A 25,569-nucleotide genomic window follows, 5' to 3' on the forward strand; every position below is an offset into this window, starting at 1 on the left:
TTAGATGCCTGCCTTTTAAATGACAGAAGATTGGAATGATTTTACAAAGTACAACGAAAAGTGTTCCCATTACAGAAAAATGAAGGAAGCTAATGAAGTCAAGGTTGCTATCGTGGAAAAAAAAAATGAAGACTAAAACATAATTTAGGTGGTATTTTTTAAGAAATGAAATGCCATTTCAAACAAATAAAGGGCTCTTAAAGAAAATGTCCATCTCTTCTGCATTTTCACACAAGGTGTTTCAGGAGAAAATGGGATTAAACATCAGCAAGAAAATTCAGTTAGACTCTTAAAATGATTAAATATTGAAAACAAGATACCAAGGGACATTGTAGAATCTCTAGCCCCAAAGATTGTTCAAAATGAAATTGAAAGTAATTTGACTTGAATGATTTAAGTATACACCTGTCTGAGCAAATGGTGGAGCCAATGACCTCCTGAAACCTTGTCAAGGTCTTTGACTCAACATGTGAGTATTCTGTCAAATGCTATACTGCCAGCTTCGAAAACAATATACTTTAACTGATTATACTTGCTTCCTCCCCTCAAGATTCTTAAATGAGTTTCTATTACCCTTGGTTGATTCTTTATGTTCATTTACGTTTATGAAACAAATTCAACTGTAATATTTATTTAGATTTCCAAGCCCATGAGAAACATTTGGATGAAAATTAAGACCCTTCAGGGATTTGTGATTTTAGGTAGTAGCTTTATTGACTTGCTTCTGCCAGTGGGATTTACCTATTTTAAAACCCACCTGAGCTTTGTCCTAAATAACTTTGCCCATGCTGTTCAGAGTTGACTTTTATTCTCATAGAACCCTGTATCAGATTGGATTTTTTAAAAATTTCAATGGATGCCATAATCAGAATGAAGAGATAGAAATAGTCTCCCCAAAAGTCTTAGCTACCACACTAATAACTATTGCTACTTTAAAATATCTAATTTTATTTGGAAAATATTAGTTTTTTCTGTCTAAATTTTCATGTACTGACTGATATGTGGTAATAAGCATGCCAGGATTCATATGAATTTGTAATTTCTCATAATATTAACTTGTGGAGCCAATTGTTTTCTTAATTATGATTACCTCGACTGGGTACTTTTTTGCTTATTTAACATAATATCCTTGATTTTAGTTTTTATTTATTCTTGGACATTGTTCAAAGCCCTCAGCTTTTGTGAAAAGCTTTGTAAAGAAAAGACAGGGAATCTAAGCCTGAGATTTATTTGAATACATGAACATATTTCCCTGTGCTCTCTTGTTCCAGGTTTTCAAATTAAAGCTTTCACAGCACTGCGCTTCCTCTCAGAACCTTCTGATGCCGTCACAATGCGGGGAGGAAATGTCCTCCTCGACTGCTCCGCGGAGTCTGACCGAGGAGTTCCAGTGATCAAGTGGAAGAAAGATGGCATTCATCTAGCCTTGGGAATGGATGAAAGGAAGCAGCAACTTTCAAATGGGTCTCTGCTGATACAAAACATACTTCATTCCAGACACCACAAGCCAGATGAGGGACTTTACCAATGTGAGGCATCTTTAGGAGATTCTGGCTCAATTATTAGTCGGACAGCAAAAGTTGCAGTAGCAGGTAGGTGGATTCTTCCTTCTCTTCCTCCTCCTCCTTCCTCTCTTCTTCTTATTCATTTTTGGGGCTGAGAAAATAATTTTTGTAGAAATAATGTACATTTTAAAAATCTTTTAAATTTTAAATTGACAAGTAATTATATATTTTTATGAAGTACAATGTCATGTTTTGATGTATGTATACATCGTGGATTGATTATATCAAGCTAATTAACATGTCTGTCACCACATACTTATCTCTTTTCTCTGGTGAGAACATTTAAAATCTACTCTTTTAGCAATTTTGATATATACGATGCTGTGCAATAGATATTAAAAGCTTATTTCTTCTCTCTCACTGAAACCTTGTGCCCTTTGACAAACGTCTTTCCATTCCTTACCACGCCCCATCTTCCCAAGCCTCTGGTAACCATTCTGCTCTCTAGTTCTATGAGTCTGACTTTTTTATAATAGATTCTACCTGTAAGTGAGATCACGCAGTATTTTTCTTTCAGTGCCTGGCATGTTTCCCTTAGCATAATATCCTGTAGGTTCATCTATGTTATCACAAATAACAGGATTTACTCTTTTTAAAGGCTGAATAGTATTCCATTGTGTGTGTGTATGTATATCATATATATACACACACACACACATATATATATATATATATATCTCATATTTTCTTTACCCATTCGTGATTGATTCCACATCTTGGCTGTTGTGAATAATGCTGCAATTAACATGGAGTATAGATATCTCTTATATACCCTCATTTCAATTCCTTTGGATATATACCCATAAGTAGGATTGTTGTATCATATGGTAATTCTAATTTTAGTTTTTTGAGAAAGCTACATAACCATTTTTCATAATGGCTATCTAATTTACATTTTCACCAACAACGCACATTTTTAAGAAAAAGGAAAGATGTAAAAAGATTCATGTTTATTCTCTCATGGATTTGACTGACCTTTCTCCTTAAATTATCTTAGAAAACAGTCATAGGACCTCAACTGGCTGCATAATGTTATGAGATTATTTTTTTAAACAAAACTGTTTCAAGTTGACTTACTACTTATATCTAAGGGAGGACTTCTCATTAACAGAAAAATATTAGAAAATATAATTTGCTAATTTTACTTTACAGTTTCATTAAATGCTAAACTTTTGCAGAGTCCATTTTTTTGTTGTGGGGCCTTAAGAAGAGTAAATTTTATTTTAATTATAGTGGCATGGCCTACAACATATACATGTCAAGTAAGAAATAAAAATTCCTTCTAGTGCTTCCAAATTTCTTAACGCTTGGTAACATGTTGGCTCAACAGCTGAGTAATAAGATGAACAGTTTTTGTTTTCACCTGGATACACTGAAGTCATGTAGACCCTGAAAAAATGGTACTGACCATTCTGGAACCCATGATATTGCTATTTCTGCCCCACTCTTCTGGTTAGAAGGCAGCTCATAATTATTTCTGTTGGCCCCTGAAATGTTAGACCTGCAAAGTGAAGAATCAGTTTTTTTACTTGTTTCTATAATGATTTGACCAAAACCTGTCTTTTTTTTTTAACTTTTATATTGACCATAAAGCAAGGCAAGCAGATTGAACTTGAAATAAATTTAAGTTATGAATGGGTAAGCAGATTTGTAGGGCTGCTTTCAACGTAATCTTTAGTTCTCAATAAAAACAAAATTGAATCATAGGCTGTTTAGTCATTTGTTATGGGTTTTCTTTCCCAGGTCCTACTTAGTCTAGTCTCATCTTGGAAGACTGATCAGAATAACTCATTTTCATCAATAACAGGACAATTGGGCAGAATCACCACTCCTTCATGCACTCTCCTAGTGAGGGTTTGAGAAAGTTGAAATCTGAAAGATGTGATTTTGTCAGGTGGTGCTATAAAGAATTACATCTCATAGATATGTGGTTAATTCCCATATGTAGCTTCAAACCACTCTTCTGTAGCTTCTTTTCTCCACTAAGAACTCTGTAGACTGAATGTTTTTTCTCCCTAAAATGTGTATATTGAAATTCTAACCCCCAATGTGATAGCACTGGGAGGTGGAGCCTTTGAGAGATAATTAGATCATGGGGTGGAGCCCTCATGAATGTGATTAGTGCCGTTATAAAAATAACCACAGAACACCCTTGCTCCTTTCACCATGTGAGGATACAATGAGACGTCTGTAATCTGCAACCCAGAAGAGGACCCTCATCAGAAACCAATCATGCTGGCACCCTGATCTCAGATTTCCAGCCTCCAGAACTTTGAGAAATCAATGTCTGTTGTTTACAGCCTACCCAGTCCATACTTTGTGATAGCACCCAGTCCATGATACTTTGTGATAGCCACCCAAACTGATGAAGGCAGAGTTTTCCATAGTCAGTTAAGCCAGATTTTACCTAGAGGTAGACTCGCTAGCCATTCTGCTTTTCTTTGGACTGACCTGGCTTTTGCACTTGAAAGTCCCATATCCTGGGAAGCCACCTCAGTGCCAGGTAAAACCAGGACAGTGGGTCACTCTACCTCAAAGTGTCCCTGGTCTGCTTTAGCAATGACAGACTGAGGTGCAGATGCAGAAAACCCCCTCTACTCAGGAGACAGGCCAGGTGACATCCTGATGGTGAAAATCAAGGCTATAAAGTAACTGGAACCTTGGAGTGATGAGTGTCTGAAATTTGATTGATGAGTATGAAGTGTAGAGAGAACTGAATGTTAATGTTAATTATGATTGATTAGGAGAAACAAGTGGAATAAATCCTTCAGATTTGGTAAAAGCAGCTTTCCCAGAATGCTCCAAATGAAGTGGAAAGGGGACAATTTGACTTTCAGTCACTAGAGAATTTCTGGCCTCATAGATCCCACCCATCAGTTGTCCGCAAGGCCGGAAGAGGTCTGCTGATTTGAATGAAGCAGGCTGATATTTTGATGCTTTATTACGAAAGGCAGCTGCCTATGCACTGTTAATGAAAATGGCCTGTTACATTGCAGTTTCAGTCTTCATGCAATCTACATTCACGTTTACATGTGCTGTCTTTCAGTAGTGAAATGAAGAACAGTTCCTTCTCCGTGAGATATTAAAATACAGTGGCTTGGACTTTAGTATTCTGTACAAGGATAGGCACACGGATTCAGTCACTGAGTTAAAATCTCATATTAGATTGTATCATTTCAAGGCAATAAGGCTGTTCACAGCATTTTAAACACTTACCATGCTGTTTGGCAACACAGAATACATCAATGTTATGTCTGCTGAGGTTAAGATTGCCAAACCACTAGAATTCACAAGGGGCATATATCTTCCCAGTAATAAAGACCATGGACCTGATTTAATCTCAGTTTTAAAGCATTAGCACTCAATAAACCAGTCACCACTAAATGGTAACAGTAGGCTTTGCTTGGGTAAAACAACAACAACAACAAAATGTTTTGTACTCTCAGGTGCTGTATAGAGCCCATATTAAATAATGTCCCTCTTCCACTTTTGCTTTCTCAAAGTGTCTTTTGATAAAAAGAAGTGTAGCAAATGAAATCTGTCTTTAATCAGTCAGCACATTTTACAGAATGATCTTGCCATGCACCATTCATCCTATTTTCTAGGAGCTTCTCAAGTGCTCTTTAAGGCTTGAGTGCACACTTGGCTGGAGAGGGAAGGAAAGTAGGAAAGATAAATGAAGAACTATCATTCCATCCAACATTTTGTTAAAAGTTGCAAAGTAACAGGCTACTGACTATCAGTATTTCTAGTCATTTTGAGTTCTATCAGTAAAGAATACCTGGGCTATTAAGTCTCCGTTTGAAAGCAACTTCATCATACTGGCTGAAATTTGGGAATTTTATTTGTATCCAATTAGCTCTAATCTAAAATGCTGCAGTGTTTCTGTGCCATGCGTACTTCTATTTAGTCCTCTAGACTGAGAACAGCTGAAGAAGGGAAGCAGCGCTGAACTTATCTATGAAGCTTTCCTACCATCCCCTCTACTGTGTATCTAGCAAAGTATGTCATGTTAATAGTAGACATTTGCCTTACCAATGAAGACATGGGGCTTTATGCCATATAAAGAGAGCTTTCCGCTGTTGCCATCCTCCTCTCTACCTCTCCTTCTCTTCTTTGTCTCCCTTCTACTCCTCCTCCTTCTTCACTGGATTTCAGCAGATCAAACTCACCCATATATATGCATACATAAACATACTCTTAACAAACTGAGTTGAAATAATTTGCTTTATATCTCAATAGCCTACAAATTAATTAACTATTGAAAACTTTGTGATTAGAAAATTGACTGTTTGGGAATATTCAAGTGCCACTTAAAAAGGAAAAAGCATGAGCATTTCTTCATTCCTTCCCTAACCCTTACCGTGAAAATGAACTTGCATCTGGCCAAGCACATCTTCCCTACTCTAAACGTTGCCAGCTATCTGAGCCTCTGGAGTATTTTCTGTTCAACAGACATAATAATAACCTACCTCCCAAGGCTGTGGTAATTTTCAAACAAGATCTAGGATGTAAAGCTCTAGTGCAGAGTAGATTCTTATTCAATGACAGCCATAGTATAAATAGAACTAACAATGATTATTATTGTGTTATTTTAATAATTATTAGGAATGAACAACTTTCAATATTCCCATGTGATGATGCAAAATATTTTTTTCAGGGCAATGAAAAATAGGCAACAAATCCTGAGACATACATATTGTAATCTTGGATCAGATATCTGCCTTTGCAATCTGTGAACACAAACTGGCAAGCCTGAATTAAGTTTTCAAAAAGTTAAATCTATGGGAGATTTTTTGGCAAGCACTGCCCAAATCCCTTGGAATAAAAGATTCATTTTTGACAAGTGGATCTACTATTATGTTAATGCAATCAATACAGTTTGTACTGACCAGAGCAGGCGTTGGAGATTGAGTGACCTTGCAATCATTTCCGAAACATGTACAGGGCACTCCTCTCAGCCTTCTTAATGGCTTTTCAACTGAAAAAGATTCACTGAAGCTGGTTCATGGGAGTTCACTTGGTCTCGACTTGGAGTTTAACACAACTGGTACCCTCCTGGGGATGAGGGATTAATTCTAATATGTAAGAAGACTAGATAACAACAGATTTCCTATGAATAAACATAAAAATCCCATTTTATTTTGCTTTTTTATACAACCATGACCCCCTGTCCACCCATCCCCACACCTACCCACCCACACAGCTCCTTGTCCACTGACTTGCCCTGCACACTCTAAGGAGCACGGTTGGAGCCTAAGTGGTACTTCTGCTTGCATTTATACTTCTGGGGATGGCGTGGGACAGGCTCCTCCAAGGGTAAAGCAATGTTGACTGCTGGATACTTTATATTGTATTTGTGTCCAGGTAGATTTGTCTTTGTTAATTTTTGAGCATTTACATTTTAACATTAAAACCACTGACTTGCTTTTTATAGCAGTTTCTGCTTCAGAAAGTGAATCTGTATACATTACCTTGTAATGCTCAGAAACTGTGATTTAAGTACCCAAATTGACAGGTTAAGAACTTACTGGAAAAAGCTAAGAGCTCTATGGCCAGAGATTGGGACTTAGATAGTCTAAATCCAGATGCACACTTATTCCCTTATCACTTTGCTTCTCAATCTAAGGACTAGATTTCAGAATGCTGTAAACAATTTCTTATGTAATCAGTCATTTATTTTTAATCAATGAAACTCTCCACAATACAAATTAAGGAAAATAACAATAATGGTAATAATGATAATAATGAAAATTGATTTATCCACTTAGTCCCTTAAAAATGTCAACTCCTTGTGGGAAACACTATGATTTAGATGTTTTCTTCTAAGATGAGAAGATTTTGCTATCATAGCTATACATTCAATAGTGACACATGACAAATCTGTGTCAGAAAAACAGACAGCGTATAATTTTTAAAATAAGCTCATAAATAATGATCTTTCTAGGAACACAATTTGGTAATCTTTTATCTTTCTAAGTGGTTTTACAATTCAGGCGAAGTTTGCATATTTTTTTTCTGCTTCTTAAAAATCAAGAAAATAAAAGGCCAACTAAATTGCATTTCTTGACTTGTTATTTCATTCAGGGACATATTTTTTTCTTCCCTATTACAATAGATGTTCAAGATGCAAATTGTCACACTCTGCTTTTAAATAACACCTGCATTATAATTAAAATTCCCCTGTGTTTTTAAAAAATAATTAATTACTTGAGGAGTTGTTTCAGTGGATTCTCTTCTAAAATGCCTCCCATTTAAATGAGTTATGAAATAATTACTGAAAGCATATTATGGTGAGAGAAGCTAGAATGAAGCATTTTGTGAAATGATAACCTGACCTTTATGTTCTTACTTAAAAGAACCTGAAAAAAAAACCTTAACTGAAGAGAAGGAAGAATAAACCACATTGCCTCAGGTCACTCAAATGTTATATAAAGGAAACACCAAGAAAAATGTTTATATTCCTTCTCTCTACAGGAGCAAATATAAGAATTTTGCCTAGAAGGTCAACTTCGTCCTGTGCAGCAGTCTGGAAAATGTATCCCAGGGCCCTTGAATATGCTCAGAATTCTATATGGGAAGGTTTGGTTACAGTGCAGAGCTTTCCATTTTACATTTATAGAGATATTGTTTATTTTCAAATGATAAGCAGAAAATTAAATTGCTCTGACTCCATAATTCTTAATGACTTAATGATCTTCATTTAGCTAAATGTTCCTATTGTTTTGTAGTTAAAGCATGAGAGAAAGAAAAAATAAGAAATGAATGTGGTCTTATAAGTAACTGTTGTATGTTTACTAGTCTTATCATTTTTCTTTTAATTTTATTGCTAAATCAAATTGAGATACAGCCATCACCAGTATTTCCCCAATGCCTATTCCATCACACAGCCCCCACACCCTCAACTTAAATATTTGCATTTTAAAGAGTAGGGTTTTAGTTGCCTCCTTCCTAAGTCAATTAACTCTGCAATAAAATTAAAATAGAAATATATTCCTGAAAAATATGCAGAGTGAAAAGACATCTTCTACATTATAAAATTTACAATAGAGAACTTGACAAGGCTTTTTATAGTAGAAACATCAACAAAATAACCTAAAAAAAATTTCAACCTTTCATTTCCTTTTCTTTGTTATGAATTCTAATTCATGTGACAATGGAAATAGCTAATTATTCATTCTAAATTTAATCAGTATCTTAAGAGCTCTGTTCTTTTATTCAACTCTTAAGCTATCTACAGTTTGATTTTTGCTGGTACTGTAATGAAAATGCAAGAGAAACATCTAACACAACTCAGTAATAGTAACCAAAAACTCTTTTGAATTTTAGAAAACCTTTTTGGAATACAAAAATTTAAGTTTCTTGAAAAACGTCGAGATAAAAAAGATTCAAATCATAGTAATGTGAGAGAAAATAATGTAATATCTGTTCCTTTACATCACAAGGAAAATATATTACACTGTTAATCTTGTTAATCTTTAACAAAACACAGATTAACAAGAAAAAAGCATAACAAATTTATTTAAACAAAGTTATACACAAGTAACTTTCAGAAATGAAGACCCAAACCCCTAGGGAAAGCTTTATATTTTTATGCTAAGTCTTATAAGAGAAGTGGAGAATTGTGGAAAAACATGATTGGACAGAGAGCATAGACAAATGGAAATAAACTGGGGGAACTTGAGTAAGGTCTGGTTGTTCAAATAATTGTCTGCACCTCTGTATGATATTCCTTCCTGTATTAGTCTGTTCTCACACTGCCGTAAAGAACTGCCCAAGACTGGGTAGTTTATAAAGGAAAGAGGTTTAATTGACTCACAGTTCTGCAGGACTGGGGAAGCCTCAGGAAACTTGTAATCATGGTGGAAAGGGAAGCAAACATATCCTTCTTCACATGGCAGCAGGAAGGAGAAGAATGAGAGAAGTGCAGAGTGAAGAGGGGGAAAGCCACTCATGAAACCATCAGATCTCATGAGAACTCACTATCATGAGAACAGCATTGGGGAACAACCCCCATGGCTCAATCACCTCCCACGAGGTCCCTCCCACAACACGTGGGGATTACAATTTGGGTTACAATTCAAGATGAGATTCAGGTGGGGACAGAGAAGCAGACCATATCACTTCCCCTGGCTATGGGGCAGGACTCCTGTCACATGAGGGTTTCTTTTATGGACAGCTCTCACATAGAAAGGTGGGAGATAGTCAGAGAGTGACCTCCAAACCACCACATTTTGGTGTAGCATGTCCTGCACCCCATCATTAAGTAGAATAATTGTAGCATTACATTAGATAGCACAGTTATACAATTCTGATGAAATAATGATGGATAATAACTTTATGAACCTATTTCTGGTACTGATTTTTTTCCTATTTTTATGTGTATGGTAAAATATATTATTTAAACTCAATAATTATATGCAAACACATTTGAATTAAGATATTAATATTAGATACAAAGCTTTTCTACAAAGTAAAGAGACATCAAAATCTAGAATGTGTCCTGGAAGCCAAGTAAATTAATTAGAGGAAATCATGGAAAATCTCAGTGTATGGTACTTCAACCATCTTAAACGTGTACTGTCATAAGCAGTATATATAGATGAAAGTAATGAATACAGTTAGTGAACACAATTACTTATCTCCCTGTAAAAAGTTATTGTTAACAGTCTTTATATTTATAATCTATATCTGCATACTCTATAATAAGCAGTCTAATACATTGGTCATTGTATTAGTCCATTTTCACACTGCTAATAAAGACATACCAGAGACTGGGAAGAAAAAGAGGTTTATTACAGTCTACATGGCTGGGGAGGCCTCACAATCATGGCGGAAGGCAAGGAGGAGCAAGTCACATCTTACATGGATGGTGGCAGGCAAAGAGAGAGCTTGTGCAAGGTAACTCCCCTTTTTAAAACCATCAGATCTTGTGAGAGTTATTCACTGCCATGAGAACAGTATGGGAAAGACCTGCCTCCATGATTCAATTACCTCCCACAGGGTCCCTCCCACAACATATGGTAATTCAAGATTAGATTTTGGTTGGGACACTGTCAAATCATATCAGTCATTACGCCTATCATTGCTAAATTTGCCTATTATTTGGTAGAGGTAAGAGAATAAATCAGAAAAAGCCATTTGGATTCATGCAAGAGCGACATATTTTTGACCTAGCAAATCAGTTGTTTTGGACCTTGAATCATGAAGTTAACATGAAACAATAACAATAAAACAGCAATGATAAATATTTCTGATAGAAATTCAATAATCAGAGCAGGTCCCAAATTTCCAAATTTATCTCTTCATTCTATGTTATACTGGGAATGAACAAACACAAACACATGCACACACACACACCTGTGACTCTTAGTGCTCTAGCCCAGAGTTCTTTGGAAGTTTCCTGTTAAAAGACAGAGCCTTAGCCTCAAAGGTCAAAGCACTTCCACTGAAAAACCTTGTTTGAAAAATTCCCTCTGTAGTCTCAGCTACTCGAGAGGCTGAGGTAGGAGAATGTCGTGAACCCAGGAGGCGGAGCTTGCAGTGAGCCGAGATAGCGCCACTGCAGTCTGGCCTGGGTGAAAGAATGAGACTCTGTCTCAAAAAAAAAAAAAAAGAAGGAAAAAAAAAGAATTTCCACAGCATCTGAGGAGCAGCTTTTAGGTCCACAGAATTTATCACAGGTTCTTAACTAGCGCTTATTTTGAAATGTAACTCAGGTATCTCTAATTGGGCCAGATGGAGCTATGGAGTTCTAATTTCTGGAGGGCAGTTAAGCCTCAAAGTTTGGTTTCTCAGAGTAGCATGTCTACCTTCAGAATCCCAATGAGCATGTGTCGGAGAAAAGTTACATTTAAATAGTTTGATAGGCTGGGCATGGTGGCTCATGCCTGTAATCCCAACATTTGGGAGGCTGAGATGGCAGGATTGCTTGAGCCCAGGAATTCAAGATCAGCATGGGCAACATAGTGAGACCACTGTCTCTACAAAAAAATAAAAAATTACCTGGCTGTGGTGGTGCATGCCTGTAGTCCCAGCTACTTGGGAGGCTGAGGCAGAAGGATCACTTGAGCCAGGAGGTCAAGGCTGCTGTAAGCTGTGAGCGTGCCACTGCACTGCAGTCTGAGTGACAGAGTGAGACCTTATCTCGAAAAAAAAAAAAAAAAACATTTTTTAAACAAAAATTTAAAAAATATTTGATAGGTCTCAGTATATCTGGGGCTGGGAGTGGTGGCTCATGCCTGTAATCCCAACACTTTGGGAGGCTGAAGCAGGAGGATCACTTAAAGACAGGAGTTTGAGACCAGTCTGAGCAACATAGCAAAGTCCCATCTCTACATAAGATTTAAAAATTAGCCAGGTATGGTAGTACGTGCCTGCAGTCCTAGCTACTTAGGAGGCTGAAGTGGGAGGTTGCTTGAGCCCAGGAGTTTGAGGCTGCAATGATCTGTGATTGCACCACTGCACTCCAGCCTGGGCAACAGAGTGAGATCACAACTTAAAAAAAAGATGGTCATATATGTGGGATATAGTTTGTGTGACAGGATCTGTATTCTATCACATCTGCATATTTCCCATGATGATCTGTAAAGGAATGAGTTTACACTATTTATATCCTAACTTAGGTTACCCAGAGATATTTAGATATAAACACAGTACACAGACACATTCACACACCTTTCCATTTAGATGGCTCTTCCTAGATAAGCTTCTGTGTCTTCAATCTACTGATGAACACCACGGTCATAAAATCTGCTTGTTGATTTATAACTCCTGTTCTTTTCATACACATTTTAAAAATCTGCTTTAAAAAATCAGTTTCATTGTAACCCTGAGGCTTTATCACCCTTGAAACAGGCTGCTCATCAGGTTCATTTACTAAGATTTTACCTGAAACACTTCACCAACTAGAAACCTATTTAAGAAAGTATGTTAAAGATTAATAAAGCCTATATAGCTTCAACATTAAATTTCAGTGCTGGTTGGTTTTATTGGATTGGATTTTTGTGGTCCCTTTTGCAAAGGAATTCATCTCCAAAGGCTGAAACATGACATAAAAAATAATTAGTATTTCTTTGATGCAGAAGGCACAGGTTCCAGGAGCATCCTTTGAATCCCACAGTGCATTGGGCACTCCATGAGCCAACCTTGTGGCTGTTTTTCTAAAGTTGTTTCCAGTTATGTCCCAGCCCAGGAGTGGCCAGGTTTGGAATATGTAATTGCAGATAAAATAAATGTTCTCTTCCACCTCAGTATACACATTGTGAATATCTGGGATTTGTTTATTTGTTTTTATTGGGAAATAGTTTATATACCATAACATTTACCCTTTAAAAGTATATAATCCAGTCACTATTAGAATATTCATAAAATCGTGCAACCATCACCACTATCTAATTCCATAACATTTTCATCACTCCTATCTCCCCTTCTGCTCCTGCTCTGGAAAACACTTATCTACTTCCTGTCTTTGCTATTTAACATAAATGAGATTATCTGATTATCCTGTGGCTTGTTTTTTCACTTAATGATATATCTTGGGCATCTTCCTATATTTGTTCTTACAGATCAGTTTCATGGTTTTTAATTCCTGCATAATATTTCATGGTTTATGATTCACATATTGAAAGCTATTCTATTTGTTTCTGAATTTTTGCTTTTGCTAATAATTCATTAATGAATGTTCTTGTATTTAGTAAATGCTCTTCTGTACATACCTTTGACAAGTCTTCTTCTTACCTAGTGGTGTAATGACTTAATCAAACGGTATGAACATTTTGATAGAAACTGGTATATTCAAGAGCATTTTATTAGCCTGGACCTAAACATTGTAAGCCAGGATTTGTTTTACTGCTATTGACTGAGCATATAGAGCTGGCTTCTTCTTAACTTGTAAATATCATTGAAGCCTACTGCCTACTCTGATAAGAATAGTGACAAGTTGACACTGTTAATGAATAGCCATAGGCATTTGTCAGAGAGAATCTTATACATGGAAACCTAGAGGAATGCATCTCATCCATGTCCTGGGTTTCTGACTATGGTTTGGATATTCGTCCCCTCCAAACCTCGTGTGGAAATTTGATCCACAAGGTGGGGCCTAATGGGAGGTGTTTGTGTTATGACAGTGGGTTTCTCAGAATGGCTCAGTGCCATCCTCACAGTGATAAATGAGCTCTTGCTTTATTAGTTCCCAGGAGAGCTGGTTGTTAAAAAGAGCCTGGTGTCTCCTCCCTCTCCCTCTTGTTTCCTCTCTTATCATGTGATGTCTGTACATGCTGGCTTCCCTTCACCTTCTGCCACAAATGGAAGCAGCTTGAGGCCCTTATCAGAAGTAGATGTTGGCACCATGTTTCTTGCACAGCTTTCAAAACCGAAAGCCAAATGAACGTTTTTTCTTTATAAGTTATCCAACCTCAGACATTCCTTTATAGTAATACATGTAGTCTAAGACAATTTTCCATGTACTGATTTGTGTCTCTTCTGCTGTCTGTAAAAAGAAGTTTCTAGTAGATATCACTCCATGAACTATCTTGGGATTCCTCTTAGGTCCAAAATAACAATTTTTCAGGCCCTGTATATAATGTCAGACCCCATAGAGTCACATCAGCATACCATAGAAGAATGAGAACTCTTTCTGGTGGCCTAAATGTCTTTTAGCATCTGAGTCCTGCCTATGCCTCTAGCCTCATTTTCTTTTCTTTTTTTTCTTTCTTTCTTTTTTTTTTTTTTTTGAGACAGATCATTGCTCACGTTGCCCAGGCTGGAGTGCAGTGATGTGATCTCAGCTCACTGCAACCTCCGCCTCCCAGGTTCAAGCCAAGCAATTCTCCTGCCTCAGCCACCCGAGTATCTGGGATTACAGGCATGTGCTAGCACGCCTGGCTAATTTTTTTTTTTTTTTTTTTTTTTGTATTTTTAGTAGAGATGGGGTCACCATGTTGGCCAGGCTGGTTTTGAACTCCTGACCTCAAGTGATCCTCCTGCCTTGGCCTCCCAAAGTGCTAGGATTACAGGCATAAGCCACTGCACCCAGATTCTAGCCTCATTTGTAACCAAATCCATACTCATCTCTTCATGTTTTACAGCAATTTGATAAATGTGCATTCTGGTGCCACGGCTTTGCACCCTTTATTCTGTATGCCTTATTCTCTCATACATCATGCTAGCTCTTGCCTTTTTTTCCTCAGACTCAGTTCTTGCAACCCACCTTCAGGAACCTTTAACTGGCCCCCTAGACTAGGAGAGGCTCCATCTTCTTTGTGCTCACCGTAATCTATCCTTCCCTCTGTCATTGCATGGAGCATATTACACTGTATCCTTACAAGGCTCCTAGACAAACACGCCTCCTTCCCTGGCCAAAGATCTCATAAAGACACAGACCATGTTACATTTGTCTTAGCTTCCCTAGGCAGTGAGACTCCACAGAACCTTGCTAGTTGTGTGGGGTAACACGGTGGTTAGGGGCACAGGCTTCAGAGCTAGTCAGCCTCAGAATCTATCTCTTGGCCATTCACTAGTTCTGCAAACGTGGGACAACTGTGGAAACGTTCTGGGCCTAGTTTTTTCATGTATTAATGGCTATGAGATAGTGTCTATCTCCTATGCTTATTGTGAAGATTACCAAATAATGCTGAACAGAGGACCTAAAACATAGTGAAGCAGGACGTTTCCCTGACCCCTTCACTGGACTCGCAACAGGGGTTCTTCCTTTACTCAGCCCACTGCTCTCAACTCCTTGTGGAGGGAGCGCACAAGTGAACAAGTCAGCAACTGGAGTACACAAGTGCTAGAACCAGTCGGCCATTTTGGTGCCGGCAGGATCAAACTCTAATCACTAGACCTGCTGCACACCCTTCACAGGAGGGAGTGCACAAGCGAGCAGGTACAGGAGCCAGAGCAAGCACTTTTGGGCGCCAGCAGGAGCAAACTCTATGCAGGCCCCATGGCAGCATCTGGGTGGGGTGCCTGCAATTCCGGAAGGCCCAGAGGGTGTGTTACAGTGCTTTCAGCTCTGCCATCTGCAGACAGCTTAAGTGTTAACAGCTCAGTGGGCCCATGGCTACCCTCTGCCAACTAAGGCAAAGAGCCAGTGTGACAGCTTCCTGTATCTGCACTCATGGCTCCCAAGCTCTTGTCCAGCATCCAGGAAATATAAGGTTGCATGAATAAATTGAAGGATGGTAAATGTGGGGGATTTTATTGCCGATGAAAGTGGCTCTCGGTGGGAAGAGAAGCTGAAATAGTACAGTGTGGGGGAAGGGTAGGTAATCTTCCCTTGAAGTCTGGCCATCTCTGGCTGAATTCTTTTTTGAAGTTATGCCATCAAGCTGTTCCTCTGAAGTCAAGCCACTTCTCTCCAATCATCCGGCTGCTTCTCCCCTCTGCTGGCTGAGTATGGGGTCTTTACAGGCACATGATGAGATGCGGTGGGGTCATGGGTGGTTTAGGAAAAGGCAACATTTGAGCAGGAAAACAGGGATATAAGTTCTCATTTTAGGTGGTGATTTCAGGCTTTTTAGCTTGAGGGTGAGATTTTGTCAGGGACCCACCCTTTTCTGCCTAGAATTTCTCTGTCCCCTGTCCCCATCAATGGTAAAAGCTCAATAAGTGAGGCTTTATGAAAAACAGAAAATCAGGGTAGTATTAAAGATTCCCCAGGTATCTTGCAGCAAATAGGAAGAGAGAATCCCCATGAAGAAGGCTTTTTCTATGTGGGGACACATATCCTGTGTCTTTGCTGCTCTATGAGTATTGGCCTGTTTCCCATGCAAAGGTTTGTTCTTCCCCATCTAGGTGGGCCCTCTGCAAACATATGAGATTATATTTATCTTTTTAAAGTTCTTAGCACCAATATTGTAGGATCAATACTTCTGCCTGAAGTAAATAGGATCAATCAAATAATGACTGTGCTAGAAAGTAGTTGGATAATACTCAGGGTTCATGATTTTTTTATTTGATGATATTGAAACACATCTCTTTAACCTCACTTAGCAAAAGTCAGAAGTAAAGTTTGTCATGGCTTTGAAGAACTTTCTATGGGTCAGCAAACCTTGGGACAATTTCACTACATTCTAGGAAGGCATGTAAACTACCTATTGGCCAGCTACTCCAGGCAGCCTTTAACATATCACAAAAGTAAATGGTCATTACAGACATAAAAATAATGGGGTCAAGAGACTCATGCTTATTATGACTTGAATTAACAACTATGTTTTCACACAAATCTTCATTATTTATAACTGGCTTAGACAATTATCCCTCCTTTTACGCTTGTTGGTTTCTTGTGTTCAAAAACTGCAAGCAGTTACTTTATTTTGCCCGAAGGTCTAAATTTGTTTCTTCCAACACTAAGCCATTTTTCCCAAGTCTTATTTTTCCCTTGAATTTGTGTAAATACCTGTAGTACAAACGTTTCACTTTAAAAAAGGGCTTTTTAAAAGCCGTTTTTCTAGGAAATATTTTAATAATCAGCATTATTTATGTTGCCTGTGTAGTTATGTAAATAATTTCAGCCTTTCCTCACAAACAACTCTTATAACTTAACATGCCTTCAGAAAATGTGAATAAGATTACCAGATAATGCCTCCCCAGTAAGCATGTTAGCACTTCAGAAAGAAAATGGGAGTGCTGAGTTGAGAATGTGTGTTAGGCACAATGACAATAACAAGGAGGATTACAAATGAAAAAGCGCTACAAATAGCACCACAGTTTGGAGGAGGAAAGCAATTTGGTGAAGTGAAAGATGTTAAATGTTTTAATTTTCTTCTATGCCAGTAAAATCTTGTAAAACAAGGTGACATATTAAATTTTCTATACTACAGTCTCTCCAAGAGCCTGTCAACATTTTCATTGTAAACTCTATTTTCAGAGCTTTATAACTCAGCATTAAGAATTCACTCTGGCTTGACATTTAGAGTGTAAGGTCTTACCTGGAGAACATGTGTTTCACATGTTTTAAAAATTACGAGTTTATCCATTTCTCAGTTTATAATGAGTAACCTTTTCACACTTTTTCCCTTGTCTGCTGTGCCTCAGAAATTGCAGGGAGAAGGCTTACCTATGGTAAATCGCCAATGGGAGAAGAATCTACAGATGTGGTCAACACAGGTCAGGGCTGCTGATTTTCATTACTGAAACTCACAAAGAGCTTCTGTAGAAAGCAAAGAGCTCTGCTATGCTGCCCTCAACATTTCAGACTAGACTTTGTGCTATCCAAGGGGTATATTTTACCATGACAAAAACCTGACTGATTGCAGAATTCTTAGTCCCCAGTCTGTTTATTTCAACATTTGTATTATGTTGTGGCTGGCATAAGACCTTTTCCTAAAGCTTTACAACATACACCCTAATCTTGCTTCTTTGTTTTTAAGTCTTCTTTGCATGTGTTTGTGTGCATGTGTGTGTGTGCATGTGGCTTATTTTCCACCTTTCTGTCATTATTTAGCATAGGGAGGTTTTCAGTCAATATTATTCAGTAATACGGCTACCCTCTTTATACCTTGAAATACCTACAGTTTAATCTCCGGAAGAATTAGTTTTTAGAAAGTTAGAATTAGAAAAGGGTGAGGGAGAAATAAACAAGGAAGCAACAGAAGAGAAAAATATCTGTGGCCATTTGATATCAGACCTTAAAATGTCTTGAGGACTGAGTAACTACCATGGCTTCCCAAAAGGATCATATGTGGGTTGTCTAGGAAAAAAATGGAATTCCTTCAATAAAATACATGGTAGCAAGTCTTCAGTTCTAGGTTATTTCCGGAGAATCCTAGACAATCATCACTTCCTGATATGTATTGAGAATTATTTCACTCCCACCTAATTGCATTGTATTTTACATGGCTGACAAATTATCTTCCAAAGTGGATGTACCATTTTGCATTTCCACTAGCAATTAATGACAGTTTGTTGCTCCACATAACCTTCATCATTTGATGTCAGTGTTCTGACTTTTGGGCATTCTAATTAGACGCATAGTGGTATTTCACTGTTATTTTAATTTATCACTTCCTAATGACATATGATATAGAATATCTTTTCATATGCTTATTTGCCACCTGTGTGTCTTCTTTGGTCAGATATATGTGCAGGTCTTTTACCTGTTTTAAAATTGAATTATTCATTTTTTTCTGAGTGTTAAAAATTTTTGTATATTTGGTTTGACAGTCCTTTATCAGATACATCTTCTGTAAATATTTTCTCCTGTTCTGGAGCTTGTGTCTTCATTCTCTTGATGGCATCCTTCATGGAGCAGAAGTTTTTAATTTTAATGCAATTCAGTCTATCAATTATTTCTTTCAAGGATCATGCCTTTACATATTGTTGTATCTCAAAAGTTGTCTAAAAGCCATCTCTATACCCAAGATCATTTAGACTTTCTTCTGTGTTTTCTTCTAGGAGTTTTATAGTTTCATGTTTTACATTTACATCTGTGATTCATTTTGAGTTAAGTTTGTGAAGTATGTAAGGTCTGTGTCTAGATTCTTTATTTTTCTTTTGCATGATGATGTCCAGTTGTTTCAGCATCAATTGTTGAAAAAAACTGTCTTTCACCATAATACTGTCTTTGTTCCTTTATCAAAAACCAGTTGGCTATATTTTCAAAACATTTTTAGTGTGTTTATTTCTTTCCATGTCTATTAACACCATCCAAACAGAAACTGCCATCATCTCTTGCCTGCTTCTCCTAAAACGGTCTATTAATTAGTTGACAATATATTTCATACCCAGAGGAGAGTTGTCTTTTAAAGCATTTGAAGTTGGTGGATGATTTTCCACTGCTTTTAGGATCAAATATAAACCTTTAGTGAAATGTAAAGCCCTGTGGAATCTGGCTTCCTCCTGCCATCCCTTCTCTCTCTTTTCCTCTCCTTCCTCCCCAGCCAACTTCATTTCTGCCAATTTCTTCATAATGCTCCAGCCATATTTTTTTTTCACTTCCTTGAGCATGTCTCACTTCCTCCCACATCAAGTCTTGGACTATGGAGTAACTTCGTGGAGATCCTAAACGCACCTGCCTTTGGTTTAGCTCATTGCTCTGTTCATTCTTTAAAGCTGTTTTGCTGTTTCTTTCTCTGAGCTATCTGTTGAGTGTTTAGGTATCACTGCTAACTACTATCGCATACCATGCCCTCAGTGTCCTTCATAACAATTGCCAATTATAATTTCATTATTTGTTTAGCACATGCCTTCCTCACTAGAGTGAAGGCTTCCTGAGAGCAGTCAGAATCATATCTGTCATCTTTGCTGTTGTATTCACAGTGGGCACAGTATTACAGTGTCTGAATGTCCTACCAGAGTCATGGGCAGTGACTGAACTGGAATCATCAGAACTGCAGAGCCAAGGAGCTGAGGGTTAAGCTCAAGATTACTGGAGCCCAGGACTTCTCTATTCATCTAGGAGTGAAGTAATCCAATGAAAAGTCAAAAGACTTTAGTTATCAGTGTACAGGGAAAACCTAGAGAACAAGGACTTGGTGAGTCATGGAATCTTGGACTTAGAAAAGATAAAAGTCTGCATGTAGAAGTCAGTAGTTTTAATAGTGATCTCACATTCAGAGCATTACATGATTCAGGGTTCATCTTCCTTCGCCATCCTTCAAAGCACATAGTCCAGAGATCATTTCATTTTCTGTACATGGTTCCTCACATGCTGAGGAAGACGGGACAATGTTCTTGGCCTCTCCTTCCCATTGGGCCTCCACAGGGGAAAATTAGCAGCGTTCATGTTTTCCATTTTAAAGAAATAATCCGCTTTTCTTTTCAGAAAGCAGTTTTCCAATGCTCTGAAGTTTACGTTCATGCCTCACTGGGCCTGATTTATTCAGTGTCATCTGAGCAAAGAGGCGCCCTGGGGTGGCCCAGCATTAGAGCTGGTGCTTGAGCCCAGATGCACGCACAGAATGGTACATGAAGCAGGCAGAAGGTGGAGACCATATATTTCTTTTAATGCAGTAAAGAAAAAGTATTCACATAGAATGAATATTTAAATAAATGAGTAATGTAATTATTTTTCAGTTCCATTCAATTAAAAAATATTTATTCAAATTAAAAGGGAATATGCCTGAGCCCCTTACTAGCTGACATTGGTGATTTCTCTAGCACTTTCTCCCTTAGAGAGCCACTGGCCTTCTTCTCCTTCCAGAGGCTGGGGATGCTCTCACTTTTCTTTCCTATACTCTATGGAGGGACAGATAAGCAGGAAACTTCCTCTACATAGAAACACTAGTGAGTCAATTTCCAAACCCAGAGACATTTTGGTGCATTACACTCACTAATATAAGATGGAGACATTGTTATCAGAGAGGTCTCTAACAAAGTTTTCTCTGTGCTATTTTATCTATGTGCGGGAGGTGGGAATTTCTTCAATATCAAAAACCTCCTTTAATATTGAGCAGTTTTTTGCACTTGATCTTAGCCAAAAGGCCAAGTAGCACTGAAATGTTTTTTGTTTGTTTGCCCCCTCCACACACCTTCTCTCTCTAGTCACCTCTCTCATATTTTAATTAACTCGTAAGTTCAGTGCTTCTCAAATTTGGTGTGTAACAGAATCTTCTGTAGAAACTTGTAAAAAAAAAAAAAAGGAAAGAAAAGAAAAAGAAAGAACAAGGCCCAGGTGTTCTACCTCAGTGAGGCTGTTGGCTTTATTAGCTCCCCAGGTGATTCTAATATATACCAAAGTTTAATATGTCTATGGTTTCATGTTTACACGAGATAACACTATGCTTTGTTACTCCATAATAACCTCTTTTTTTCATAATGTGGTTGTTTACTCAATGATACATTCTTTTTACTTACTAGAGTTGAATCATTTTTGATTCTTGGAAGCTATTAACTATCAGATTCTCTTTATTAGAAGTTATTGTCATGACAAACACTTAGGTAAATGGCGATTTTGTCAATTTATGCTGAATATCTCTTGGTTTAGGAACTTTATGTTAACTGTTATTCTTTTAAGACTAGTCCATTGTACCATGATTAAAAACAGACAGTAAACCATGGATATCAAGAGAATAATAGCGAGAGGTTTGTAAGTGTGTATTGTGGGGCACCAGCAATTTATTTTTCAGAAAGCCTTATTAAATGCATCTCTACGGATTGCCATGGTTTATGGCAGAAGTGGTGTGATGATTTGTATTAGAGTTTTAATAACTTTAGAGTTGAAAAATTTATTCTGCTTTCAGTTCCTTCCCTCTGGCTGACAGTTAATGTCCAAGGTACTTAATCAGAGAAACTACCATGGGAGGTCTAATAATACTGTGCAACAAAGGGAAAAGCACATCTCTAGGATCAATTTCAGAGCCAGCTGTATTTTCTCCTTAAAGAAATAATAACTCAAATGAGATAAGGTCCTGCCTTCAAGGAGATTTCAGTCCAGAAAAAGATCTGATCCATCACAGTGCTTTTGTTTTTTATTATATTGGGTGGTGTTTTGTCTTTCTTTCTTTCTTTCTTTCATGGTAAGGACTCAATGGAAGCTGAAATTCCCCGAGGAGTGTTTTAGCATCTTATCTCTAGTTTCTTGCCTCTAAAGTTGAAGTTACAGTAGCACAGTACACACACGTGTTTCTCCTTCTTGCTTATCCTGGAGACTTCCTGCTTAAATATATATTGAAATGGTTGCAAATATTTTCATTGCCAAGAAAATAAACTGCAAATTGTTTGGTTGTCTGGCATTCAGAGTGCTATGGGCATAGATCCTTGATGGCAGATTGACTGTATGGCTATAGCTATCATATGATGACTCTTCAATTCCTTTATGACTTTTATGAGAGAACCCCACCACATCCTCCAGAGGCTGCTGTAACTATTAACAGCAACTGCAAATAACTTTGCAAAAGGAAATTATACTTTGAGTGGAAGAGCCTAGATTTAAGGTAATGAAATCCCTGAAAACTATAGCCTATGTGTTAAGATTTATTCTTTCAGTTGGTTAGATATCAAACTACGATTCTGGCCTTTGAACTCTTAATGGTGAAGATTTTTATCTTACATGATGAACACATTACAACAATTTTGTTATCTGAACATTGAGTAAGTTAGTAGCCACAACGAAGAGGTCAGCCTTATATTTTATATCCTTAACTATGAGTTCTATTTCAAGATGATGTATTCACCAAATCTTTATTAGTTTCCCCAACAATACTGTGGGCATTGATATAAAAAGTTTATAGGAATTGAAAAATTAACCCCCCCAAATATATATCTCTATATATCTATATCTATCTATTTATCTATCTATCTATCTATCTATCTATATATTTTGAGACGGAGTCTCGCTGTGTCTCCCAGGCTGGAGTACAGTGGTGCGATCTCGGCTCACTGCAACCTCTCCCTCCTGGGTTCAAGCAATTCTCCTGCGTCAGCCTCCTGAGTAGCTAGGATTACAGGCATGTGCCACCACACCTGGCTAATTTGTTTGTATTTTTAGTAGAGACTGGGTTTCGCCATGATGGCCAGGCTGGTCTCAAACCCCTGACCTCAGGTGATCTGCCTGCCTCAGCCTCCCAAAGTGCTGGGATTACAGGCGTGAGCCACTGTGCCCAGCCCATATATATATATACATATATATATATATTTTTTAAAGGTGGGAGTATATATACAAAAGACAACAACAATTTGTAGGAAAGATAAGTCAGATACAGGGGGAAGACAGATGAATCAAGGCTGTTGAAGCTGCAGCCAACCAAATTTCCCCAATAATAATTTCCACAGGTGGTTGTTAAATTTACCAGTTTGTAATTACCAAATTGTTGTGGGGCCTGGCAAACCACTCTGTAACAGGGGCCCCAGATGCTTGTGATATTCAGAATGATTAGGTAAACTGTGGCGTGGAGCCATGGCTGTCAGAAAGTGTGGTCCCTGATCAGCTGCATCAGCATCATCTGGGAACTTGTTAAAAATGAAAATTGTTTAGCTTTATTCCAGATCTGTTGAATCAAAGATGATGGTAGTGGAGCCTAAACAATCCATGGTTTAACAAGCCCTTCAGGTGATTCTGATGTACACTCAAGTATAAAAACCACTGGTTTAGACCAGGCCCAGTTTGAGTGCAGTTGATCTGGCCGGCTGAATGTCGAAGACGCTTCAGTACCAAGAAAAAACCCCAAGGTAGGAGTGAGGGAGAAAGGGCAGAATGAGGAAGTGGGGATATTAATGAGATATCTAATTCTATCGCTATAGCTCCATCTTCTTCCCTGTTTACTTTGTGCAGAATACTCAACAAGTAGCCATTACTCCCAAGGTAAAAGAAGCAGCATCTTCTTAAAAACTGAGTAGACCGGAGAGGTCAGAGCAGCAAGGAACTCTGCATTCTGTTGAAATGGCAAAGGTTCCCTTGTTCCCCTCGCAGAGTGTGTGATGGGGGTATGGCTTGCTTCTTCAGTGCCCCGCTGCTCACCCCTCTAGGGGGGCATACAGTCGGGTCCTGGTTACTGCCTGTTTTCTCCAGCCCCACTCATGGCTGCTGGACTAGCCTTTGCCTGCTGGCAAAGGTTAAGGAGAGGTGCCCTGAATCATGAGTGTCTGCGGCTGTCGAGGTGAAGGCATATATGACACCTCTAGGAATAGTTAGTGTGATTTGCACCTTCGGCAGCTGAGCCAAATCCTCACTTTACTTAGTAACATTGCTGTAGCCTGTACCAAAACTCTTTACATTGTAAAGAAAGTGATAAGAGCCATTTCAAACCATGTGAGAGAAAAGAGAGAAAGTCTGGGGGTTTTGACCAGCCCAGTTAGAGTGGAGTTTTTTAAAACCCGGTGAAGGGAAACAGAGCCTCTTACCAGCAGGAAAAGGTGGCAGGGTTTTGGAGGAAAGGCAGACCTGACAGTTTGCCTTCGTCCACGCTCACCTTCCAGGATCCTGGGTGAGGCCTCAGTTGAAACGGGAAAGGTTCGCCTGTCCCCCTCGCAGGGTGTGTGACATGGGGAGTGGCTCGTTTCTTCACTGCCTCACTGCTCATACCTCTAGGGGAGCATACAGATGGGCAGGCTATGGGGTTCCAACCCCATGGCAGTGTCTAGGGGTGAATGTTTACAGCTCCTGAAGCCCCAGTGGGCGTGTGTGATACAGGGTGCTCTCTTAGTTTGCTGTCTACCGGCGGCTTGTGTTAAGCAGCTCAAGTAGACCCTCTACCTTGTCGCAAGGACAGGTCTTTCTGTATCCCGGGTTCTTGCCTTGGTGTACTGGAATAATCAGATCACACGTGAGCTTGGAGAATGAGTGCAAAGTTTTACTGAATGGAAGTAGCTCTCAGCCAATGGGGGAGCCAGAAGGGAGATGGTTTTCCCCCAGAGTTGGGCTGCTGGGTGGCCCCAGCTTTCCTCCAACTGCCGGGTCAAACTCTGCCTCGTCCCGCCGGTAGATGGCCTGCAGGCCTGCCACTATTAGTTGGTGTGCTCTTCTGCCAGAGTGCTCCCTCATGCCCTCTTGCCATCCAGCCACTTGTGTCTTCTTCCGCCGATGTGCTCCTCTTGACGTCTGGCCGCCTGTGTGTCTGCCCACTAGCGTCTCAGGCTTTTACAGGCCCAGGATGGGAATGTGGTCTTGGAAAATGCAACATTTGGGTGTGAAAGTAGGAGTGCTCATCCTCACCTAGGTCCGTGAGGGTGGAGCCCCAGCCAGGGACCTGCCTTTCTCTACCCGGCACTTCCCTGCCCCCTTCATTAAAGGGTCTTCCCTTCCCAGCACTCCTGTATCACTGTCATCAAGATGTTCCCAGCACAATAGGGAACTTCTTTCTCACTCACACTACAGCAGAGTTGGATACTGACTTTCTCCCCAATCAACAGACACAAGCAAATATTTCAATTGGCTCACACTTAATATAAATTTACAACAATATCACCAGACATTTACAAAATTTTTGCAACACAACAGAGAAAGGCAAAAGTGAACAGTAGAAAAATAAAATAATCCCAAGATAATTGAAGGAAACAATTTTATAATAAATACTAGAACTCTTAGAGGAAATTGATGAAACATTGTACATATTTATAAACCAAT

The 25,569-nt window shown here is 38.6% G+C and overlaps 1 protein-coding gene across 19 annotated transcripts in view; it reads left to right on the forward strand.

Moving 5' to 3' along the window:
* Positions 1–25,569, forward strand: part of DCC (DCC netrin 1 receptor) — a 1,196,048-nt gene that overhangs the window by 414,161 nt on the left and 756,318 nt on the right. For all 19 annotated transcript variants that reach the window (XM_512137.8, XM_063795721.1, XM_063795722.1 and 16 more), the window contains exon 2: positions 1,272–1,592. In XM_512137.8, coding sequence (XP_512137.2) covers positions 1,272–1,592 — 321 coding nt within the window. The remainder of the gene's footprint in view (positions 1–1,271; positions 1,593–25,569) is intronic.

Source organism: Pan troglodytes, chromosome 17 (assembly GCF_028858775.2).
Source record: "Pan troglodytes isolate AG18354 chromosome 17, NHGRI_mPanTro3-v2.0_pri, whole genome shotgun sequence".
Taxonomy (NCBI): domain Eukaryota; kingdom Metazoa; phylum Chordata; class Mammalia; order Primates; family Hominidae; genus Pan; species Pan troglodytes.